Raw genomic sequence first — 26,504 nt, 5'->3', positions numbered from 1 at the left:
GGATATTGTCATTTAAAAAGCGGAGTTGCAGCCCTCAACTGATGTTTATGTTGTCATTTTGTGTATTGGCCACCAGTTGTGTGATTGCAGTACCAGTTTTGGCCACAATCCTACACACTGTTCCTTTAAGTTTTGCTGCAGTGATATAGTAAACTTACAAACCCACCTGTGAGTCAGGCTTACTAAAAAGTGATGCCAGGGCTCCTAATTAGAGTAATACCACTGAACTGCGTTTCTTCGAATGTGAGATAATCCCGAACGGGATTCAGTTCTCCAGGGTTCTGTCCTAAGATGAACTCCACACAGCCTGCAATATTGAGTCTGATCCAACACAAACGGGTTGTGTCACACTCACAACAGGAGATCTGAGGAAAGACGTGGTGACTGGCAACTTTCAGAAAGCAGAAAGTTAATGTGCCAAACATGTCATGTCTGTGGGTAATTTCTAATCATAAATAGGCGTTCCAATGCCGTACTCACTTCACATTTGTTGAAGAAAGTCTCAGGGACAACCCTTCATCTTGCAGTGCTCATCAAGGGGGCTAACCATTGAATTCACCCACAAAGATTTTGGCCCATTTCACATACTTACATTTACACTTGATTGAATCAAGATGTACAAGGTTTATATTTATATCAGTATGAATGTTTGCTAGGAGTCAAACCGATGGGCATTTTAACGAATGCTCTACCAGTTGAGCTACAGGAACACTTGGTATGTACTTCGCTGGTGGTCTAAGACTGTGACATTTAGGGCCAGATTTACTAAACAGGGCAAATTAGCGCATGAGCGCAATTCCAAAAATGCGCTGATGGGAGTGGTGATATCTGCGGGTTATTTACTAAAAAAGCGCTTTTTAAATAACACAGGCGCAACAGCTGATTTCCATAATGACCAACCAATCTACTAAGAGCAGCGCAAATTAGCGCATGGTTGCAAATAAGCAGAGATGATGCTCCTGCAGGTGCATGTGATATACAGGCCGATAAAGGCAGAGAGACGCGTGAACTTATCTGGTAAAATGATCCTGGAAATCCTCTCCCTTCTACCATGCAGTCTCTGATTTCTGCGATGTCTCCTCCTAGCAACAACAATTGCAGCCATTTCGAGCGCAAAATGATTTAAGACATGCTTTTTTTCGGCGTTAAATAGTCGCGCAAATGCCATACATAACACATGCGCAAACATTAGTAAATCGCGTTGCGTGAATCATTTAAATAGTCTCCTCCCAAAATGTTTGCGTCTGAAAGGGAAACTCCTAGAAATGCATATGCAATCAGGTCAGTCGCAAAAAGAACTAGACCACACCTTTTCAGCGCTAATGATCCACTGCGCGTCTTTAGTAAATTCCGACATCGCTATTTACCGCCAAAATGATGGTTTACGCTGGCGCAAGCGCTTAGTAAATCTGGCCCTTAGTTGTATACTTTTCAGCATCTAAATTTATGACATTAAAATTTGTTGTTTTAAAGGTGCAGTAGAATGTAAAACAAGGTGCCTAAAGGGGATCGCACACCGGCCGCACCGTTCAGCGCCGCGCCGTTCTAAAAAAAATCGAACACATTGTTTTCTATGAGTATACGCACACTGGCGCCGCCAGGTGGCGCCTGTCCGCGCCGCCCAGCTGTGACTCAGGAAGTTGCTCAAATCCCTGTCGTGCCACTCACATAGTTTAACATTAAATAACATCCTATTTGTCCCAAATCATTAACGATTAACATTGGCTGCTAACGTATATTTTGCATTTTGAAGTAGACGCTATCTGACGAAGCTCGCGCTATTTAATGTGCACTTCCGGTTTACAATACCTCCAAGTTGTCGTAGACGCAACCCGACGCGGCGCTAAGAATGCATTGAAATAATCAGTTGAATGTTTGTGGCTTTATTAAATGCAAAAAAATCCAGAAACGTTTTTTACATGTCTATTTACAACCCTAGGATTTGCCTTAGAATGAAATGATCTATTATTACCTTATTTGAAAGGGTCATGAATAATAATGTTGAGCTCTGCTCTGATTGGCTGATTCTCAGAGCAGCTCCTTCAGTAGCTCTGTGTGTGTGTAAACAGATCTTATGTTTGAGTCTGTATCAGATGAAGATACAGATTTTGAGGATGAATTAATTGTTTGGAGATTTTTAATGGACGTTTCTGAGTGGAAAGTTTGTGTTTTTTTAAGTATGGGCCTGCAAAACGTAACTGTAACGTCAATAGTAGAACTTAAGCAAAATGCTAGCATATAACGCTAACTCAGCAGTCACAACTTTGTTTTTAGCATTTTAACAACATTGTACTTGATGTGTATTTTTAATGTTGTGGGTGTACATCTTGACTGTTGTCACAGTTGGTTTTATGTTGAGATTGGTCTGTTTTCCAGCGGTCTTTTGCATGCACAAGGTTTACATAAGGAGGAAACAATTGTGTTTGAGACTCATGATATGTCATTACCACGTACACAACTCTTATTATTCATCTATTCTTAAGTAAAAACAGTTTTACATTCTACGGCACCTTTAAAGCTGAATTGTCACTCTTGTTTTTTGCAGTAAGGTTTGTAGGCAATACTACAGTAGACCATAAAGCTTGTGTGGACACACAGCCTGAAATCCAGACACCTTTAGCATGCTTTACTCACATAATATATTATACTATAGTTTGCAAGTTTCTTTTGCAAGTTTGCTCGATTCATTGCAGATGCTGTGCAGGTTTTTATTCATCATATTGTTCAGTTCAGTAAAGCTCTGTCATGTGTCGTCTCTCTGCTGAGCTCTGAATGCTGCACTGCAGTTTAATGCAGAGGTCTTGTTTTGCTTCTGACTAATCGAAATTTCTATCAACTCCGTCTGGATTCCCTCGGGCTTTCATTGGCTGTTTATATAAAGTGAACGATTTATGATTATGATTTATAATTTGAAGTATGTCGTTTGTCATTAATGTCACCAAACAAAATTCAAGCAGAGTCTTCCATCAGCTGGATGGACAAACAAACCTTAAACTTACATAATTGTTTAATTTAATGTTTCTGTGTCGGGCTGTTAGCAATGATCAATCAAAATAACTAAACTTTTAAGCCACCTTGTTTGCACTTCTGTGGCAAACTTTATTCTTATGCATCATTATTTATTTATTTATTTATTGTTTTACATGTACTATAAGTCTCAGGGATGCCTAGAATGTGTCTGTGAAGTTTCAGCTCAAAATACCCCACAGATCATTTATTATAGCATGTCCAAAATGACCCTATTTGTTTGGGAAAGTGAAGCACGGGTCAATGTATAAATAACCCACACGCAACTGACGTTTTCAACTAACCCGCCCACAACTCGGAGCGCAAAAAAAATTGTACCCGACCCGCATCCTGGCCCGCATTTTTTTAAAAGTAGTAATTGTTTAAAATAGTTAATTGGCATCTTTATTTCAAGCAGCCCAACCGACCGTGTCCCAAATATCATTAAAAATATTTTTGGATGATCACTGGTGTGGGAGCAAAAATGCACTGTTTTCATGTTTGTACCTTTAAATGCAAATAAGCTACATCTCCTCAATCCCTTACAAAAAGAAACACTGAGTGTTTTCAGTCTGAGACAATAGTGTCATATTGTTGAGTTTGGTGGATAGCACACAACTCGCTGAGGGTGAAAACTATGGTAATCCAGTACTGTCAGTCAGTGACTGTGGGCGGGGCTTTATCAGTGTGATGTCACATTAACAAAAGAATCAAAAAGGCATGTCTATTGAGAATGCTTTGGTGTAATGGGGATTAAAAAAGAAGTGGATTTATTTTTCCGTTGTACGGTTGTTGTGTTCACACACTGCCAACACACATTTACGTCCAAACACCAATAAGCTCTTTAAGTTTATGTTAATTGTACCCGAGTTAATGAATGTTTAGGTTTAAAGCTCTAATGTTGAGGTAGCACATTTTTGTTTTGAAGCAGCTCAAATGACAAGATGTTAAGCTGTACTAATGATGTTATTTTCATATTTCTTTCAGTCGGACAGTAACACCAGCTTCCTCCGAGCCGCACGGGCTGGAAATATTGACAAAGTACTGGAGTTTTTGAAGGGAGGCGTGGACATCGGCATATCAAATCAGGTGAGTCTCTTATCCAGTAGAAGAAACAATGCTGCTTGCTTTTGAATTGTACCTGAATTTCTGCTAGGAAGTTTGGACTTGGGCATAGTCATCTCACATTGGTCAGTGAAATATCTTATAATTATCTTATAAAAATAAATAAATAATATGTCTTGGATATTCTTCATTTGAGAGTCTAAGTTTAGTTTTACCCATTGAAAATAAATGATTATATAGTCAAAATGTTTGTCCGTCTAAGGATGTGTTTGTATCCAGTATTACCCAATTAAAATCTAAAATGATTGGTTAACACCTGTACATTTACTGAATTTATTGTACAGAGTAACGTGATTTCCAGCTAAATCTTTATCAGTACTTTAACTGCTAGAGATCAGAAATGTTATACAGGTATACAACAAAACAACAATTTCAGATCATATTTCAGCACCTTTCTTTCCATTCTTAGAAAATGTAAGAATGTTTTCCTTCCAGCCACATAAATTAAGAGGATTTTGTGAATATTATTTCAAATTAAGTAGTAGCTCAATAAAATCTGGGTCACCATGACCATTTTCACAGGCAGATTCCAGCAAGCACATTTAACATCTGAACAGGTGCAGTGAGGACTGGCATGAGAATCATTCAGCGGCAGTCCTGTCTCATTAGGTGCCCTAGAGAGAAATAAAAACAAGAGGGAAACTACTTCATCATTTTCGGGTCCGTTTTTAACCAAAACGAGAAAGTTTATGTGCTGTGGCTATTTGTTTAAATAACGATGGCGTTTTTGGGTCCTAAAAACAAAACTTTTGAAGTAAAAAAATGGCGTTATCGTTTTTGTCTTAATTATATAAATGCAAATCTGTGACAATGAGCGATGATGTCACCGCATCCGTGTAACATTATCGTGTAATTTTTTTTACGCAAATAATTTTTTTTAATGGTTATCGTGTAAACAGACCCTTAGCATCAATTGCCTCAACAAACTTAGCAGTCAAACATGTAGTTTCTGATTGCAATACTTTTATTTCTCTTGCTAACATCTGGTATTTACCTCTGTCGTACTATAAGATATCAGATATTTAATCTATTTAATGCATGTGATTTTTTTGGTGTTTCATCAGACCTCTTGAGAGTTTACTGCTATTTCAGGAGCTCTGTTATCAAGTACCAACCTCATGTTAGAAATCTGAAGCTAACCGTTCTGCTATGGCAACAGCGTGTGCTTATTCTGATAAACAGCAGATGCATTAACTGTTCTCTATGGGTTATCAAATATTATTCGGCTCTCTTCTCGAATGGCTAGCATATCATTTATAGAGGAATACTGTATAGTGCACATGGGTGGTGTTAAAGGTTTTAAAACTTTTTGGCTACTATAATGGAGTAGCATGTAAGACAAGGTAGATAAATCAGAAATTGTCAGTTTTACACCCTGACATTATCATGTAAAGAAAAGTTATCCATTTGTTAGAAATAATTTGTTAGTCGCTCAGTTTGTAGCGCATTGCATTGGGCAATGAAGAGATCCTACAATGGGTTTGATTGCAAGGGAACACAATAGATTAAATACACTTCGGATGAATGCATGATTGTAAATGTCATCAACAACAAAGCTACACTGCAAAATAAAACCCTGTAAAATACAGTAAAATAACGGGCACAATAAATGACAGAAATTTTCCGTAATACAAATATACAGTATAGTTATGTTGTTACGCAAACGTGAGGGTCCGCGTACAGTGTGTTACGCAAATTTCATAATCTTAATTTAAATACTTTTGTTAGCCTAGCTTAGTATAGCATAGCATAGCTTAGCTTAGCTTTAACATCATAACACATAAAACAACAACACCAGAATAGTATGCACGAATTCTACTCGCACTGCCAGATTTTTGTAACCCACTAAGTATGCATAGGTCATGTATACGCGTACAGGAAAATGTATTATGTAGCCCAGAATATTGCATTTTGTCGCAATGTACGATAATAAACGATGCTTTGCAAGGTGGTGCATTCGACCGTTTATGTATGTTCACGTACACGTAAAAAAGCAAACCATACTCCGGGCTTAAGGGGAATAGTTGACCCAAAAATTGTGACACATATTTGCATACTCTGATGCTTTGAGATTAAGCTGGATTTCAACAAACAGTATGGGGCAGTTTCCCAGACAGGTACAATATGTACAATATGTTTTTAAATAAAGAAAGGACGCACAAACTTTTAGTGTCGGACTAGGATAAATCCTATCCCTATAAGTTGCAGTTTATGAGTAAGTGCAGAAAGTTACAGATAAAGCAAGTACTAATAGTATGGACATCAATTTTAACATAAGGTTTTTAAGCAGATTTATAGGTGCCATCCATCAGTCAGAAGATCTAGTCTGTAACGTGTTAACTGGTCTGTGCAATGATGTACCCAGTAGCTAGTGAACAGATGTTTTACTGTATGTCAGCTGGCATTACTGACATATTGCATTGATCTAACTGCATCCGGGACATTTTACAATGTACTGCAACTACAGCGATTACATTGGTGTACTTTGTTTGTAAATTGAAGTTCGAACCAGTTAAAATAATTCAAGGAATACAATATGCATTTACAGTAATTATCAATAATTTAAATCATAGTTTGGGTTGTAGAAATCAAACTACAAAGTAAACTTTCTGGCTGTTGCATTGGAAGTGATGTAAGAGAGATGTCACATGTCAGCGTGGTGGTGTTTAAAGTTGTCCTGTAAGGGAGCCAGCAGTGGACGTCCCCTGACTTGTGACTCATTTCTTATTTTTGTTATACGCCCACAAACGCTGCTCAGAGCTCACAGACTGATCTGGCACAATGAAATGAGATCAATTTTTAAATCGGCTTTAATGTGAGTTCAGATAGCTCAGGAGGATGGATGAGGAGGTAAACGTGAACTCTTCTTCCTGTTAGACAACTTCTCTTTCTCGATGTTCAAACCCGGACCATTAGATAAAACCTAACTTCTGTCTTTGACCTTTGCAGAATGGCCTCAATGCTCTGCACCTGGCAGCGAAGGAAGGACATTTGGATTTGGTCCAGGAGCTTTTGGGGAGAGGATCTTCTGTGGATTCTGCAACAAAGGTAAAGTTTACTAGTAGTAGTAATGGAGATGTAAAGAGTTTTGGCATGAGGCTGTGACAAAAACTAAACAGTGAATAATAGTGTAAAGCTTTAAAGAGAAAAGGATGTTGTTATGGAAATGATGCTACGTTTAAATGTGATCGTTCAGGATAGTTTGCCATAGTTTGTTCAATGAATGCATTTTAATGAATTACGGTTAAAGGCCACCACATCCAAATCCAGAGGGCGCTCTCGTGCAGAAACGCCATTTGTGCCTCAGAAGAATTATTATTAAAAATGCTATTCCAGGAAATGTCTAGAGGCATATTTATATCGCTTTGTTTCAGGTATTTTCATAATAATAAAACATATTTTGAACGATAATGATTTTAGATTGATAAGGACTTCCCACTGATCACAGAGCTGTTGTTCACGCACAAGCTGTGCATGAAACACAGAATCAGAGTCTTGCGATTCAGAATCGATTTTAGACGGATATTTTAAAGGGGAACGCGATGCATCGATGCACAACCCTAGAATACAGTGCTAATTAACTCTTTCCCCACCATTGACATTTTATCTTGTCAATTAAGTGAAAACATTTCCCTGCAAATGACGCTGTCCTGACAAGTTTTTACGGTAATCTGTAATTCCACTATTATTCACTAGATGGCGCTCTTACCCAATTTATAAAAAAACTGAAGCAAAAACTAATTTAACAATATTTTAAACTATGTGTATATATGTAAGGAATAATTGACGACGGGCCATTGAATTATAAGAAAATAATGCACACCAAGGTGGTAATGCGGCACGACGCGAAGCGGAGTGCCGTTACACCGCAGGTGTGCATTATTTTCAAATAATTCAAAGGACCGGAGTCAATTATTCCGCTTATACCACGGTTACCACAAACATTGCTCTGGGGCCTAGTTTTAAGACATTTGAAAAGTTAGGTGTGCGGTTTACAGAAAAATAATCAACACCCATAGAACATTTCTCAGCCAATCAGAATGCAGCATTCAACAGACCCGTGGTATAAGTTTTAATAATCGTTCTGAATCTGATCTCTAACAAAATTCCTTTACAAAAATGCTATTATTTCAGCTTTTTGCTCATTTTTGATGAAACCTACCCATATTTGAGAGGTTATAAAAAGAGAACAAATGAAGACCAGATGAAAAGTATTTTTCCTTGTTTTGTTTGTTTGTTTGAAAGCAGAGGGTCTGTTCTTTTATTTGAAATATTTTGTCAACTATTAATTTTGACGTCATAAAATAAATAAATACATTACTCTTACAAAAACATCATCATCATTTTTATATTGAAACTAATTGCCTTTTAGTGCATGCTTATATTGCTACAGTACTGTACTGATAGAAGTATTTTCTTTACCTTCCACACAAAAAAAGATTGTTTATTTCGCTATACTAACATGTATGTTCAGTATGTATAGTTATACTGTATAATAAAGTTAAAGTATAATATATAGCCCTATTCGGACGGGATTAGTTTTACAGGGGGACCTCTGAGAAAATCGTGCTTCTCAGAGGTCCTCTGTGTTTTTAATCCTGTCCGAATCGGCCATGTCTGTGTTTTTCTCTAACGACCTCCGTAAGAATTCCAGAGCAATTTACCTACTGTTTTTCGCCGAACTCAGAGGTCCTCTGAGAAATTTAATCCCGTCCGGATGCAAATGTCTGTGTTTGCCCGCAATATCTTTTGAAAACGCGGTTCATTTCGTGTTTTGGCCACCGTGATCTGCCGTAAGGTCTTACTAATGCGCGTATATTGTATTTCCTGAGTCCCATTCATTCAGATATGGATGTTTTTTCGCATTCGGCAAAATAAAATAATTAAATCAAGACGAGCTGAATATCAAACACTGTTAAGACTGGCCACTGTAATATCATTAACGTTATAAGAAACTCCGTTCAAAGTTGTTCAACTCCGGAATGGTAATGTTAATTAATAAAGATAATAAATTGTTATTAATCATTATTTCTTCATTTCTTTGGGTTTATTATAAGCAGACAGTTATATAAAACACGTAGGCTAACGTTACTTTAGTAGGATTTGTATATTTTATTTTGATTTGTAAAAATTAAATTAATAATTACATGTTCTTTCATAATTTTACATTTAAAGCAAAAAATTAAACATTACAAACACGCGTATCCAGAGCACGTGATCTTCTGCAACGCCCAAATGTATGAAACAGACACTCCCATCTCTGGAATAGCCTGCATCATTTTAATCCCGTCCCAATCGGTACATAAAACACAGACGTCCTGGGGGACACGTTGAAACTCAAACGTTGTTTGGAAAACTAATCCCGTCCGAATAGTGCTTAGGATATAGTATAGTTAAATAGTATGGAAACAGATATGTGACACAGGACATCTGTGTTGTGATGAGTTTGAGTTTAGGGATATACTAATGTAACCCTCACTCTGTTCTAGATGAAGGAACCTGATCCTCGTGTCACATGATTGTTCACACACTTGTACTGTATCATACACACCGGATAAAGATATAACTTTGACCTTTAGAGTTTGTTTCTGCGTGATTTGTAAATACACTACTATGCATAAATATTCAGCATATATGAAGACCTTAATGTATGTGTTTGTGTCTTTGCATCTGGTTTCAAAGATGAATTTTAGTGTTATTGAATGATTCCTGCTACTGTATGTTTGGTAAGGGGACGCTCTTCATACGTATGACGAAACCTGTTAAAGTCTTCTGGGTGATACAGTACCATGCAGATGTCAACCTTATCCTGAAATGTAAAGTGTTTAACCATATTGATATCTCAGATGTTAATATTTGGTGGTTTAAATACCTATGCAAGGTCTCTTTTAAAGTTTATTTTAAAGTTCACTTTAAAGCATTTCTTTTTTTATTAATTTCAATAGTTAAGTGCAAATTTCAGAACAGATACGTCCATATAGAGAATTGTTACATCCATGACATCGTTTTTCCTCATAAAGGTGCATAAACATTTTTTATTAAAATAAATATTATTTGTTTGAAGAGCCTTCATCATTTATTGCATTTCCTACAAAGTATGTTGTCTGTAGCCTGTTGAAACCCTGCAAAATTAGATTTGCTCTGCAAGTAGTCTGGCAAAGAGTCCATTCAAGCCCATTTCTAATCTGTCTAAATCACGGCACCAATCAGAAACGTTGGGGCGGGCTTAACACGATGACGACAGCGCAGTGATGGTGAAACAGATTTTGTACATTAAAAAGATAGATGCCGCCGTGGAACATCACTCGTTCGAATCAGCTATCGCGTCTGTTTTAAGCATTTTAAACTTTTCCTTTTCATTAAAACCTGAGCAAAGATAAACACTCAAAGCCTTCGTATCAAAAAAGATGTTATCGCTGTCTCACCGACTGGATCTGGCAAAAGTCTGCATACGTCATCTCCTTTATCGCTGTGATTGGTTATAGGTCTATCCAATTGCACCCGGGGACGTCCATTAGTGACACCCCTTTGGAAATGATTTAAGCTTTGCAAGACCATAACTCAGTTACTATGGTTTTAGCCAGGCTATGTTGTCTTCCCAAAAGTTGTCATTTTTTTGGGCACATCCATAATGCATCAACGTTGTTTAGAAAACTATATGCATATAGAAAATAGAAAACATGCATATAGACTGATATTTTTCTGATGTCTGGACTCTATAATTAATACAAACAGATGGTTTAATACATTGGTTATAAATGCATTCTCTACGAATTTATATTATAAGTTTTGACTCCAAAGACGTCCATAATCTGAGATGTTTCTCCTAAAAAACACTTCTTATCTTTCTACGCCAGGGATTTCAAGCCATTATCAGATTTGCATGATACTGTACAATCTTAAATAAAAGTCAGACATACAAAGCTCTAACATTTCTCATAATAAAACCAATAATATGAATTATAAATGCTTACTGTAAGGTAACAGTTTTTATTTTTGTCTGTTATTTATTTTCTTATGGATTTTTTGGAAAATAATTCAACTTATTAACTTCTCCATTAAGTCTCCTGATCTGTAAACAGTACGATCTATCATTTTGACATCTCCGCTCACTTGAGGATTGTGTTTGTTTTCTCCACAGAAAGGAAACACAGCACTTCATATCGCTTCCCTAGCAGGACAAGTGGAAGTTGTGAAGATCCTGGTCAAGAGAGGAGCAGACATTAATTCACAATCTCTGGTAGAAGTCATACATTTATGCATGTGAAACGCTTAATCCTGTAAATAAAAGTGAAATGACTTAAAGTGAAATCTGCTCATGTAGAATGGATTCACACCGCTGTACATGGCCGCTCAGGAGAACCATTTAGACGTGGTGCGATATCTTTTAGAGAACGGAGGGAATCAGAGCACTGCTACAGAGGTACTGAAGTCTTTCAAGTATCATCACATGAACAGTGTTTGCAGAAAATAGTTTCTCTTCATCTGTTAGTGAAACATCATTATTTAAAGTTTCTCTGTCTTTTCGCAGGATGGCTTTACACCTTTGGCTATCGCACTGCAGCAAGGTCATAATCAGGTGGTGTCTATTCTTCTGGAGAACGACACAAAGGGTAAAGTACGTTTGCCCGCCCTGCACATCGCCGCTCGAAAAGACGACACCAAATCTGCTGCCCTGCTGCTACAGAACGACCACAATGCCGATGTTCAGTCGAAGGTAAATATGAACACAACGCACACTGACTGTTGACGCTCGTAATGTGAATGCAGAGAATATATTGTTTTAAAAATACAAATGCAAAATGTCTTGATAAGTGATAGGGGTGTAACGGTACACAAAATACACGGTTTGGTACGTACCTCGGTTTTTAATTCACAGTTCGGTTTCGTATTAGTACACTGTAAACCCAAACAGTACAATGTACTCATTTATAATCAGTGAACTGTACTCAAACCATTGCAAAAATTTTATTCAACTTAAAAGTTTTATCGCTTTGACTTCCACAGAGTCAAAGAACTTTGCTAACTCAAAAATTTCATTTATAACTTCCAGTTATTATAATCCAACAGCCTCATTTGAACAAATATTGCAAACAATTACAAACTTTTGTGGCAAGGTTTATGGCATTAAATCTGCCAGTTAAGCTAATAAAGAGTCTGGCACTGCAAATTTACTTCAGTTTAACGTTAAATCAACGCAATTGGTTGAGGAGGATTTTAAGTTCCCAGCATCCTTTGCATGAGCCTGCATTACGTGATATTTTATGACATTCATTAATGTTGGAGATTGAGATAAGTTTGCTATATTTTAGTTTTGTGACTGTGTTTAAGCTGTAGGTCAGATATGTGTTGTTTTATCAGAAAAACAATAACTGTGTGAAGTCAATGCCAGCACTGAGCTCAGTTTCTTCACACTTACACATGAGTCACTTTTTCTATGAACAAACAAAAAATAAATGGTAAACACCATTTTAGGTAAAACAGTAGTTTTAAGTATAATGTACTTAGATATTAAATACAATGAAATATAAACTTTTAAGTTTGAATTAATTGTAATTTATAAATATTATTTACTTAAAAAATTTGAGTTGGTTTACTTAAATCTTTTTAGGTGATCAGTTTGCACAAAAGATTTGAGTACTCTGAACTTGTTGGGTTTTACAGTGTACAGTGTAAAAATTACTAGCCATTTATCTTTAACATTTGTAAACATCAACATTTGTAAACCATTTACATTTAAACACATTTTTTAATAAAACCTGCTTGGTTTAAATAAAATCAATAAGCACAAAATATGGATGTGTAACTCGTAACTGTCAAATGCATTCGTCCAGCATTTGTTGAAAAGCAATATAAAGTAGCGCAGTGAAATGAAAAACATGTTTGCTTTTAGCGCCTTTGCTTTACAAACCGAACCCCGTACTGAAACGTTTCGGTACAAATACGTGTACCGTTACACTGCAAAAAAGTTTTGAATCAAAAATGTTACATTAAGGGGAATTTCTGCTTAAAACAATCAAAATAATCTGCCAATGAGGTAAGTGTTTAAGAAAAAAGTTACACATTTTTCTTACCCCATTGGCAAATTTTTTTTTTTTTAATTTTTTGCTTGTTTTATGCACAAATTCACTTACATTTGATATAGAGGTTATTTTTCTCATCATAAAAATGCATCTTGATTTAAGAAATTGTAGATATCTGTACTTAAAACACAACATAAATACTAAGTAATAAACAGTGTTGGGGTAACGCATTATAAGTTACTTGCATTATGTAATAATATTCCTTTTCTGAAGTAACGAGTAAAGTAATGCATTACTTTATAAATGTACACATTAATTTTTCAGCTACTTTTTAAAAAAGTAATGTGAGTTACTTTTCAGTTTAATTAATTTGATAAAAAATAATGTACTGAATTAAATTGAATGTAGTCGCGTAGAATTATGCACTCTTATGCGCCTTAAGCCGCCTTTCCACTGCACACGACAAAAGACGGCCGATAAGCCGGAAGTCATTCATTTCCTATGGAGAGTCGCAAAGGGTCTGCGTGAAGTGCCGACCATCTGTGGATGCGTAAATATCGGATCCGTTTTGAGCGTTGGATTCGTTAAAAAATTTGAACTTGCGCGACTAAACCGCATGCGATATGCCAGAAGTTATGTATTTCATTGTATTCCAATCATAAACTGTGTGTGAGGTAAAAATGATTAATCCTTTTTGTTTAACTTTATTAGTAACACTTGAATCCTGTTAAAAAAACTTTTGATTACTGATAATAAATACATTATTAATTTAATTTGTGTATGTAATTATTTTAATCTTGTCTTCATATGTTCTCTCCAAAAAATATTGGCAATCTTGTCATATATGCATCGCTGTTTATTGTTTCATTCATTTGCATTCATTTATTCCACCATGGTAAATATATTAGAATGATGCCTCTTGCGCTGGAATGAGCTTCCCTCCCATATACGATTAAACTGAAACTTCATTACGACTGCCACTAGGGGGAGAACTCCGACTGTCGTTTCCGTATGTCGTGTGCAGTGGAAAGGCGGCTTTAGCGGAAACAGTTTAGATCAGACACAGCGATGGCGGAGATTCTCAGTCATAAAAAACACCTGCAAGGCCTGAAAGAGATCAAGCCTCAGCCAAGTAAGAAAAAGTAATGCAAAAGTAACTTAAAAGTAACGTAAGGATTACTTTCCATAAAAAGTAACTAACGCAATTAGTTACTTTTTTGGGGAGTAACTTAATATTGTAATGCATTACTTTTAAAAGTAACTTTCCCTAACACTGGTAATAAAGTCATTTTTTGCAATGCACACCCCTTTTGATTATATCAATATAGTGACACTAGTAAGCATTTTCAGATGTGTTACAGCTCAGCTTTTTTGAAACGTGTAACATTGTAACTACATCTCCTGCTACAAGTTTACTGAAGCTCCCTCGACAATAAAATAAAATGAATAAATAAAATGTGACATTTTTAAATTAAAAAGAGATGATCTGTGTTTATTTGCATGTTTTTGGTGAAGTCTGTGAATTAAACAAATGTGTGCATGCACTAACTGATAAAGCATCTTGTTGTCTGCTGTGTATCTGATCACATTCATGATGTTTTATTAATGATGGTGTTAGCTGAACTCTCTGTCTGTGTTTCTCTACAGTCTATGTGTGCCTGTGTCCTGTGTTTCCATCCAGACACTATTCGGGTTTCACTCTTTTATCTACTTACCCATTTCTCTATGTTGTCTGCATTCACTTTTTAGTCTGTAAATAACATGATTCTTGATTCTGTAAGGGGTAAACCTACAGCGCCCGCATGCACCTGCAAAATAAATATGCATGTCTATATCCATCTACAGTATATACGCGTGCGTGTGTGTGTGTGTGTGTGTGCATGAGACGGTGAGGTGTGTTTGTGAGACTGAATGCTTGTAGAGGGATTTATTTTTCTTAACAAATGGCCGATTATTTGTACTCAATGTGATGTTTAACAATGAGGTTCAATGCTAACCATCCCATTTACAAAGCAGCTTAGATATTGTTGGTACAATAAATGATTTCCTAGTTTTAGACTTTAAGTATGATGTAGTTTTTTAACATTAGTTGGCTCTCATAGAGAAATGAAGACCTCTGGCTTCTCAGACTGAATTTGCATGCAGCTGCCGTTTATGAAAATGTGTGTTTGTGAAATATAACTATACATTTTTCCTTCCCTGTTTTGCTGCATCAGATGATGGTTAATAGGACCACTGAGGTAGAGATATTTATCAAGTTCCTGACTTTTAACATTAACACACTTTTTATTTCCTCACATGTATGCATTCACCGGTTCGTAAGCTTCTCAGAAGTTTTTCTGAGATTGTTGCATGGCTGGTTTTTCTCATCTGCATCATCCACACATTTGTTGCATACGTCACAAATCTCAGTTCTGTTTGTAAAATGAAATTGTGTTTGCTGCATTGATTCATCACGATGATATGAAGTTTGCATAAATATTATAGATGGACTGACAGGTGACATACAGTGTCTGTTCTCCCAACATCTTTAATTTACATGAATCAAAATTTCAATCTTTGCCTGAATTCAGTTTGAAGCTGTTAGTGTTAAAAGGTCTTGATCTCACAGGAATTTGTACATATTTTATGAGTTGGCTAATTTGTATGCTTTCCTATGAGCTGAATTGTACAAAAACGTATGATTTTTTATTATAAAAAACAGAAACGCAATCCCACCCCTAACCCCAGCGTCACTGGGGCAAAAGCACATCATAAAATGTGGTTGTACGAATTAGCCATTTCGTATGAATTGCCATGAGATTGTGTTGGTGGTGTTCGGCTGTAAAATAAGCTGATATTTTAACATGAGGATTGTGCATTTAAGTATCTTTTACCGTATATAAATGTCAAACTCATATAAGATTTCATTCAGGGACTGAAAATTGGTTTGTTATATTGGCAATTGCCAATACGTACACAACCATTCAAACATTTAGGGTTACTTTCTCATTCTTAAATTTTTTTACATTTTACAATGGAAATTATGCAGCTAAAATATTTATCCAAAATATAATTTTTCATCTTTAAAAATGTTTTTTTGTCATTTTATTGAGCAGTTTTTGTTATGTCTCATCCAGAGATGCTTTTAAAACGGCATTGACGTTCACATCTTTCTGCTTTTTCTTTATTTTTCATTTAAAGTCATGCTTTTAAAGACATTTTTCACATCTGAAGATTTTAAGAATTATTTCAATTAAGTGACCCTAAACTTCAGTGGTAGTGTTTTCAAAGTAAAATAAAACTGGTATCACTTTACAATAAGGTTGTATTTAACAACAGTAGTAAATGCATTAGCTAACATGAACTAACAAAGAGTAATATAGCTTATCAGCATGTATTAATCTTTGTTAATGTTAGTTAAAGGGATAGTTCACCAAGAAATGAAAATCCTGTGATCATTTACTTACCCTCACGTTGTTTCAAACATGAATACATTTCTTTGTTCTGCTTAACACTAAGGAAGATATTTTGAAAATGTTTAATAACCAAACAGATCTAGGGCACCATTGACTTTCATAGTATTATTTGTTCTTACTATAGAAGTCAATGGTGCCCCAGATTTGCTTGGTTACAAACATTTTTCAAAATATTTTCATTTGTGTTCAGCAATACAAAGACATTTATACAAGTTTGGACCAATGTTAATTTTTTCAGTGAAACTGTCCCTTAAATGTCAATATACGTAGATCATTATTTATTAAAGGTGCAGTGTGTAAATTTTAGCGGCATCTAGTGGTGAGGTTGCGAATTGCAACCAACGGCTCAATCCACTGCTCACCCCTCGCTTTTTAAACGCATAGAGAAGCTACGGTAGCCCTCACCGGACAAACATGTTGGAGACAACAAAGAAGGGCTTCTGTAGAAACATGGTGGCACAAAATGGCAACTTCCATGTAAGAGGACCCTCGGTGTATGTAGATAAAAACGTCTCATCCTAAGGTAATAAACACATAACGGTTAATTGTAAAAAGGTCTTTATACACCCCTGATAATATAGCTTTGTATATTATGTTGGATTTCTGTCAAGAGATCCTTCTAAAAATTACACACTGCACCTTTAACTAATGTTACAGTTACAACAATTGATTTATTTAAAAACAAAAAATCAATAAATATCAATAAATCAATCAATAAATATCATACTAGTATTGTTCATTGTCAAGTCATTTTAGCTAATGCAATAACTAATGTTAACTAATACAACCTCATTGTAAAATGTTGCCATAAAACTAATAAATAAACAGGCACATCATTTAGACTAAGTTGTCTTTATACTCACAACCACTGGCGGCTGGTGACTTATTTTTCGAGGGCGCACAATACGAAGCTTGTTACTTACAACATGTATGTAGGCCGTCATATGTGTGACTTGTTATTTCAAAATATGCGTTTGACACATCATGTGAACTTATTTACATCATGCGTGATGTCAAAATACGAGCCTGCTGCAGACGTTTCAAAAGGGGTTTATGATAAAAGAGACACTTGTGTTTTCCAGATACTCGCTTAATCTTATGTGTAATCAGAGTTTAGTGTTAAGTTAATGTCTTAATGTCTCTTTTTTCTTAAACCCTTTTGATGCGTGTGCAGCAGGCACGTATTTTGACAAGACGCATGATGCACATGGTTCACATGATGCACGAACACATATTGACATGACGAGCCACACACACAACGCAACAAACACATATTTTGAATTTGCGCCCCTCGGAAGAGAAGTCACCGGCCGTCACTGCTCACAATGCTGTCCTGTATTGGCTTTGCTTGTTAGATGTATTCAGATATCCACTAGTATTTATTTCATTACTTGACTTTAAAGGTCACATTGAGCCCAATGAGACATGAATTTACCTGTTAACAGCATCTGCTTGACTCATGGCTCAAATAAGTGCAATTGCATTCAACTCTATACTATAATAACATATAGCCTGAACTAAAATGTGTTTATATAAATAAATCGGCATCCATGTTTGTGCCACATGCATTATTAAAAATGAAGAAGATTTGTATAATTATGCATTAATTTGATGATTGTCATATATAGGCTGGATGCATGAATAATAAGATCTTTAAAGTTAAGGTTTTGTATCTGGTGATGAAAGCAATAAATATATATGATATGATATTTATTTTAGGATAATGCACTGCACAGCATGCTGCATCGCATATTTTGTTTTGCATCAGCTTTAAACGTGTTTCACACAGTCAATATATTCTTCACACTTTTGTAAATGATGTTTTCACATTAAATCGGACCGTGACTTTCAGAATGGAAAGGTAAGGCAAGAATTTCACAAACCTCTATAGCTTTAAACTTCTGACATTATTACTTATATGATCTACATACAGTATACTGCACTTTTGTGTTTATAAATGTTATCTTTCATATAATTTCGACTCTTACTGTATTTCCCTCTGCTACTGTATACTAAATACACAAAGTCCTTTGTCTTGTGTATTGTTTTGTTATTTTGAGTTAATTTGAACTCTCTTCTTCTTCAGTTTGGGTTCTTTTCTGTTTGCATGCCTGTGTCTTGACCTCTCTTACAGTTTATGTGTTTGTTTGTGTATCAAGATTCAAATAGATAACTATTTTTCCACTTATACATATACTGTATGGGCCAGCGAATGTTACTGAGGCGCTGATGGTCTTCATCAGTTCGCAGTTTTATTCAATGCTCGATGTGTTTGCTGCATGCTTTTACAAACCAAATCAGGCACCATTAACTGCAGATGTCAGACCAGCGTTTCAGCTTTAAATGGGTTTGGGGACAAGCCGCTGGTTTCAGATCAGCATTTATTGGCAGCTTGTCTGTGACACACGTGTTGAAAGGGATGCTGATTGACCTTTGATGTGTTTTGTCTCTTGTTGTTTTATTGTTTTGGTAGAGTGGATTTACACCCCTGCACATCGCAGCTCACTACGGGAATGTAAACGTGGCGACCCTGCTGCTCAATCGAGGGGCTGCGGTGGATTTTACAGCCAGGGTTTGTGTTAGATACATAAAAACATTTAAAATAGAAACATGACATGAACTTAGGCCGTATATCACACAATCATGATGTTGAATGATACGTCACTGTACTTCTTTATAAGATGATTGTTTGATATCTTTACAGAACGGGATCACTCCTCTACATGTTGCGTCTAAGAGGGGAAACACTAATATGGTCCATTTGCTGTTGGAGAGAGGAGCTCAGATTGATGCCAAAACAAGGGTAAGTTTTCCAGTTGCCCTCCTGGAGAAGGGTCAGAGACCCATGTTGTATAATGTACAATATAGAAATGGGTAAACACTTCCCTGCTGGAAAATCCAGCAAAGACCAGCATAAGCTGGTAGCTTATGTTCAAGCGTCCAACTACGCGCGAATAGTGCGTTTTTGCCACCTCTATCGCGGCTGGTGGGAATGCACCATAATACTGCGATCATCCACCCAATTTATAAAAAAAAACTGATGCAAAAAATTATTTATAAATTTTACAGTCACTGAATCTGATCTCTTAACAAAATTCCTTTACAAAAATGCAATTATTTTAGCTTTTTGCAAAAAAAGAAATATTTTTAAAGAAAAATAGAGTTTATAAGGAGAGAAAAATATAGATAGGATGAAACAATTTTTTCCCGTTTTGTTTGTTTAAAAGCAGAGGGTCTGTTCTTTCATTTCATATATTTGTATGCTTATATATTTATAGAAGATTTTCCTGGAAGGCATTTTGTTAAACTTTTTTAAAAGGATGGCGGGGAATGAGTTAACTGGAATGACATTAAACAAGCGCACAAGGGACATCTGTTTAATAAGTGTATTTGAATAAAGCTGCGTTTTTTAATAAAACAACGCCCTCCGTCCTCTTCTTCATTGGATAACTCCTCTTCCGGGGGCTCACGGGATAGCAAAGTGTCCACCGAATGAACACTTCAGGATCTTGCCGGTCATCTGGGTACTTTTCACCTAATGTTTTTGAAAATACCATGAATTCGGACATACTGCTCGCCTACTGCTTTTCGCTTACTATATAGTATGGAAGTAGGCAGTTTCGGACACAGCCTCAGTCTCTTCTTCACTAATAAGCTGGTGTGTGGTGGGCATTCGGGCGCAATATGGCTTCCGTCACATCAATCCAGTTGGATGCTGCACATTGGATGTGAAGAATCCCCCTTTCATATGATGAGCACTTACTGTGGGTTCACACCAGCCGCGTTTGAGGCGTCAAATTCGGGTCTACCGCTTCTAGTTTGCTGCTTGAACATTTTGAGTTTACTCGCTTCACTCACGCATGAAAGCCGCACATGAAATTCTAGTCATCGAGACATTCACGTGGAAATTTGCGTTATGGGAGGGGCTTCTGCGACTCCGCTTGCTTCCTGTAATCAGTCACTACTAGAGCAAGCTCCTGATTGGTTAACGCAGCGTGTTTTTTCTGCCAAACTAGACGTGCGAATGAAGCGGAATCATGTCTACCACGCTGCGAGACCTCCAGACGCGCGTCAACGCGTCTTTACATTGACTTAACATTAAAATCACTTGCGTCGGATGCCTCTACTGCAGCTGGTCTTAAGCAGCATTACAGTACATTCATATGGGGCGGAAGCATTAACGCTTGATGGAAGCGTGGCCAACAGCCAATCACAGTGGCCGCAATGCATGCTTCGGTCTTCCATAAACGTAATTGGCTGGCTCTGTCGAGGTTATTTGCTTAAGGCGATCTGATTGGCTGACGCACGCGTTGCCGCTTGAAATTTTCAACTTCTGCCGTGAGCAACGGCAGTGACACGGCGCCGACGGATCCACAATTCAGTTTGGCAATGCATGACGTCACCCATTAAAAGTGAATGGGACGCGTTAATGCTTATACTCGCGCTTTGGTCCGCAACGCAAGCCTTCGCGGATCGCGCGCGCGTCTCACCAAACGGACGAGGCGTTTATAGTTGACGCGCTCGCTGTTGCACTATTTTTTGAACCACCAGGGGGCTACGCGAGCAATAAAGTCAAAAACAAACACAAAGAAGAGGATAGAAGTCGTCGTCCGCTGGAACAACCCTGGTGCTTTTAACATCAGAGTTTGATATATAAATATGAGAACATGAATAAAACAACAATCTTGTAAATATGTCTTTATTAAACATTATCATTTCATTAACATTTTTTACTAAACAAACAGTACAGATATCTAAAGGTTTGTATTTTATTCCTCGTCTAGTGGTTCATTCAATACAAATATAAGCCAAACATTCTGAATCATGTAAAAGAATTCATGTTTTAAACTGCAAAGTTTCCATACTTTACTTACAGAGTGTCAGATAAATATATACATTGTTTTGCTTGGATTGATCAAAGAGATACGTCACAGGCTTGCCTGCTCGGACAGAATCACCTCAAGTTCGGTCATTTTCGGATGCGGAGCCGCGCGGAAAGTTACAAAAAATGCTGTGCACACCTCCACGTGAAATGGGGTCTCGCGCACCCAACGCGCACGACCGCCCACTCCGCGTTGACGTCATTTTTGCCGCGCGCACCAACGCGCCCGTGCGGATGCGGCGAGCATAAACATAGCTTTAGGGTGCTGCTGCAGAAAAGCGCTGTATTAATGTAATGAATTGTTATTATTTATGTGTCTGTGTGTTTTAGTGTGTGTACAGTCTGACTAAATTTCTGAATGACTGTTCTCCTTAATGTTTAAAGTTGCAGTCTGGAGTTCAGCTGGTTGTGTCCTTTCTCTGTGTTTTATAGTCTCTTCCTCCTGCAGTCTCTCTCTCTTTCTCTCTCCCTCCCTCTCTCTCTCTCTCTCTCTCTCTCTCTCTCTCTCTCTCTCTCTCTCTCTCTCTCTCTTTCTCTTTAATGCACTGCACTGCAGAATCACGTGCTGGAGTGTTATAGGAGAACCCATAATGCAGGACTGCGTCTAAAAAACTTCTGACAATGGCAGAACTTTAACTAAGGAAAATGTTGATCGCCACGGACATTAATCTGTGAACATGTCGAATAGTGACCAAAGACTATCCGCTTGTTAAGTCATTAAAAAGTAATTTTTAGCATCGTTAAGTATTATTTAAACAGCCAAAATATTTAATCAAATTTGTATAAACTCACAGTGAACACTGCAGTCTCCAGGCTCACTGAATCACAGACAGCAATATATTAATAATTCATAAAAAATCCATGTCAGATTTTGTTATGGAGATAAAAATTAGGAGTTTGTGTTTGGCATTATGGAATGAGTGTATATTAGCATATTTGTTATTTGCCTATGGCATTTAAGATCCAGAAGCGCTGCATGGCGTCAGACTTAAATGTGCCAAAGAATGCATTAAAATAATCTGTTAAATGGTTCTCTGATATAAAAGGTATGTGACTTTATTAAGTGCAGAAATGATCCAGAGATCTCCATTTACAACTCTAGGATTTGCCCTTAGAATGAAATGTATTACCTTATTTGAAAGGGTCATGAATAATAATGTTGAGCTCTGCTCTGATTGGCTGTTTCTCAGAGCCGCTCCTTCAGTAGCTCTGTGTGTGTGTAAACAGATCTTATGTTTGAGTCTGTATCAGATGAAGATACAGATTTTGAGGAATAATCAATTGTTTGGAGATTGTTAAAGGACTGAGTGGTAAGTTTGTGGTTTTTCACTATGGACTAGGGCTGGGATAAACGATTATTTTTTAAACGATTAATCTAGCGATTCTTTTTTCGATGCATTGATTAATCTAACGATTCATTTTATCAGTCCGATTCGACTTCGATTCTCGATTATCTCCCCATTAATTAACTAATAGCAATTTATACATGTTGATTTACATATCTGGGTGCATGCTTGTTAACATTGGCGCTGAAAAAACATGCGTCGCTTACGCACTGCTCACACTTGCTGTGAAGCCGGCGTGGACTGGAGCCACTCGCGTTGCTACTACTCTACGGCGCCGCCTTTTTGGGTCTGACGAATCGACGCGCATATTTTGCGTCGACGTATTTTTTGCGTCGACGTCGACGCGTTGTCCCAGCCCTGCTATGGACCTGCAAAACATAACTGTAACCTCAATAGTAGAACTAGCATTAACTAGCATACAGCGCTAACTCAGCAGTCACAACTTTGTTTTTAGCATTGTAACAACATTGTACTTAATTTAATGTTGAGGGGCATTCATCTCGACTGTAACGTCACAGTTGGTGTTATGTTGAGATTGGTCTGTTTTCCAGCGGTCTTTAGCATGCACAAGGTTTACATAAGAATGAGGAAACAATCATGTTTGAGGGTCATTATATCATACCATGTACAGAACTCTTATTATTCATCTATGCCTAAATAATTATAGTTTTATATTCTACAGCACCTTTAACAAGCGGATTGCTTTTGGCCAATGATTATAGGAATCATTTAGGATTCTGAAAATGTGTCACAGGCAGCCAAATTATGGTCAAAATCTTAACGTGCACACTTGGCTTTACTCTGACACAACCGCAGAAGATGAAAGATGAAATTGATAGATTTATTTATTTAATGGTGAGACTTCTATACTAATTATATGTAGCTTAATGAAAAAAAAACATGTTATTATTTAGAGAGTTGCCCCCAAATGTTGTCTAATGAAAAGTGACCTTTAGGTGTGTTTGTGTTGTAGGACGGCCTCACGCCTTTACACTGTGCAGCGAGGAGTGGACACGACACAGCAGTCGAACTCTTACTGGAGAGAGGAGCACCAATGCTGGCCAGAACCAAGGTACTAATGACACACACACATAGTGACAAATGTCCTGAAATAATACGTTTCTACAGAAAATTGGATTATAAGTTCAGAAGAAGTGCTTTATTTTTCCCTGAGATAGCTCAATAAAAAGTGCAATGCTTTGCAGCTAACGTAACATTAAGTTTATGGCATTTCCACTTCTAAAGCATAAGCAAATATTACAAATACACGTGTATTAGAGGTAAACCCATTCATTTTCCATTCTTCAGAACGGTTTATCTCCGCTCCACATGGCAGCGCAGGGTGACCATGTGGAGTGTGTTAAACACCTGCTGCAGCACAAGGCACCTGTTGATGATGTCACACTGGATTATCTGACCGCCCTCCATGTTGCCGCCCACTGTGGTCACTACAGAGTTACCAAACTTCTGCTGGACAAGAGAGCCAATCCGAACGCCCGAGCCCTGGTACCTGAACTCTTCTCATGGTGATCTCTGCTCGCCCTGCTTTATCTTTTTATAAAGTCTTATCTCTGATGCTCGATTCTTTCAGAACGGTTTTACTCCATTACACATTGCCTGCAAGAAAAACAGAGTGAAAGTCATGGAGCTGTTGGTCAAATATGGCGCTTTCATCCAAGCAATCACAGAGGTATGAGCACATACATGCCCAAAAATAATAATAAACAGGCTGAAGAGTCATTTGTTGATTAGATGAACATGAGATGATTGACCAATGTTGTATTTGTCTCTCTTAAGTCTGGTCTCACACCCATCCATGTGGCATCTTTCATGGGTCATCTCAACATTGTTCTTCTGCTCCTGCAGAACGGAGCTTCACCGGATGTCAGCAACATAGTGAGTCAGAAGTTGCTTAAATTGTTAAGCTTGTGCTGAAGTGTGTTACCTAACATCATCTTGTCTCATTAAAAGTATTTGCACAACCTTATCGAGTCTAAAAGGGTGACATATTGAATATTAGTACTATCATTTCTTAAAAAAAAAAACTTTGGGCTCCTTCATATATATGAATATATAGATATGTCATTCGTCCGCCATTTTGGAACGGTCCAGTTGCAGACATCACTGACAGTTTTCCAGGATACTGGCAAGTGACTTTTTTCAAAATATCTATAAATAAGCACATATTCTTTGGCCATTTTTTTATATTTTGAAATATATTCAAAATTGTATTTGAAAATATATATTTTTGCCATATGGTACATAAAACTACTGAGCCCCTAAGGTGACATTGGAGAAAAAAAAATCTAAAGTTTAGTTTCATGTGCTCACGTGAAACTTTCGCGTGCTTACGTGAAACTTTTGCGTGCTTACGTGAAACTTTCGCGTGCTTATGTGAAACTTTCGCGTGCTTACGTGAAACTTTCGCGTGCTTACGTGAAACTTTCATGTGCTCACGCGAAACCTTCATGTGCAGAATTTTTCGTTTCGTTAAAGTTTCATTTGCGTGCACACATGAAACTTTCGCTTTCAGATGCGCACGCTAAACTAAAAGCGATAGAAACTAAACTTTTTTAATTTTTTCTCCATGGTCCCTTAGGGGTCCGTGTAAAACAGTGATTGTTGCGAGCAAAATCTTGCGGCACGTTTTCTTAAAAAATGCAATGGAATATGCGGGATATTAATGCAATTTTATGCGATGAAATTGCGGGAACTTGCCAAAATTGTTTCATTGATTTTCACTAGGGCTGGGTATCGATTCTGATGTTTAAGATCGATTTGATTTTGATTCACAAGCTATCAATTCAATTCCGATTTTTGGATCGATTTTTGTGCTCGATTCTTGATTCAACTCAATGAATATAGATTGAATACAAATACTATATTTATAAAAAAAGAACAGTGAACATAAGTTTACAAGTGGGTAATTAAAAAAAAGAAATTAAGAGCCACAAACCTGTAAATGAAACCCTTTTATTTTAGGTTCACTTGTGTACATTAAAACAGAACCCATCTCTAATTTTCAAATGCATACAGTTATGTTAAATAAAATAAAATTTTGATGCAAGATGAAATATGTATGCTGAAAAAAGTCAAAACAGTCGTATTCCTTGATCAAACAGGATCAGATTATTTCTTTAAAAATAATAATCGATTTGTGGCCCTTGAGAATCGATTTTAAACCGACGACCACGTAAAAAAAAACGATTAATCAAAAAATCTATTTTTTTGCCCAGCCCTAATACTTTGCGAAATTATCTCACTTCTTAAAATTCGATTGGCAACAGGGGACATGGCTGCGCTTGTGTGAAGTAAATGCAAAATTTTTCAACTTTCTAAAAATATATAAATGACTTTTTGCTACAAAAAAGCAGGAAAATGATGAAATCATGCAAGCCCTGCATATGTTGCAAGCAGAAATCTTCAATTTTTTGGGGAAAGTGTGACATATTTTTTTTTAAATGCGGCCCCCGCATAAATATGCAGACTTTGGTTTGATTATGCATTGAATCATGCGATCGCATAATGCCGTTTTTCTGGAGGGACTAGTAAAAACAATCCACATCTCCAGTTTTAAAGTAATCACTGGCCTTGGACCGTTCCAAAATGGAGGACGACTTGCATATAGCGGCCCATAGAAATATCCGCTAATAACATATCTATA

The 26,504-nt window shown here is 37.0% G+C and overlaps 1 protein-coding gene across 10 annotated transcripts in view; it reads left to right on the top strand.

Annotated features, from left to right (window-relative positions):
* Positions 1-26,504, top strand: part of ank2b (ankyrin 2b, neuronal) — a 102,543-nt gene that overhangs the window by 13,544 nt on the left and 62,495 nt on the right. For 7 of the 10 annotated variants that reach the window (XM_065261758.2, XM_065261754.2, XM_065261761.2 and 4 more), the window contains exons 2-13: positions 3,994-4,095; positions 7,081-7,179; positions 11,273-11,371; positions 11,456-11,554; positions 11,663-11,848; positions 15,371-15,394; positions 19,086-19,184; positions 19,317-19,415; positions 23,814-23,912; positions 24,149-24,346; positions 24,432-24,530; positions 24,638-24,736. In XM_065261758.2, coding sequence (XP_065117830.1) covers positions 3,994-4,095; positions 7,081-7,179; positions 11,273-11,371; positions 11,456-11,554; positions 11,663-11,848; positions 15,371-15,394; positions 19,086-19,184; positions 19,317-19,415; positions 23,814-23,912; positions 24,149-24,346; positions 24,432-24,530; positions 24,638-24,736 — 1,302 coding nt within the window. The remainder of the gene's footprint in view (positions 1-3,993; positions 4,096-7,080; positions 7,180-11,272; positions 11,372-11,455; positions 11,555-11,662; positions 11,849-15,370; positions 15,395-19,085; positions 19,185-19,316; positions 19,416-23,813; positions 23,913-24,148; positions 24,347-24,431; positions 24,531-24,637; positions 24,737-26,504) is intronic. The other 3 variants (XM_065261763.2, XM_065261756.2, XM_065261759.2) reach the window with 1 other exon arrangement.

Source organism: Paramisgurnus dabryanus, chromosome 2 (assembly GCF_030506205.2).
Source record: "Paramisgurnus dabryanus chromosome 2, PD_genome_1.1, whole genome shotgun sequence".
NCBI classification, from domain to species: domain Eukaryota; kingdom Metazoa; phylum Chordata; class Actinopteri; order Cypriniformes; family Cobitidae; genus Paramisgurnus; species Paramisgurnus dabryanus.
This window is presented reverse-complemented; position numbering and strand designations above follow the sequence as displayed.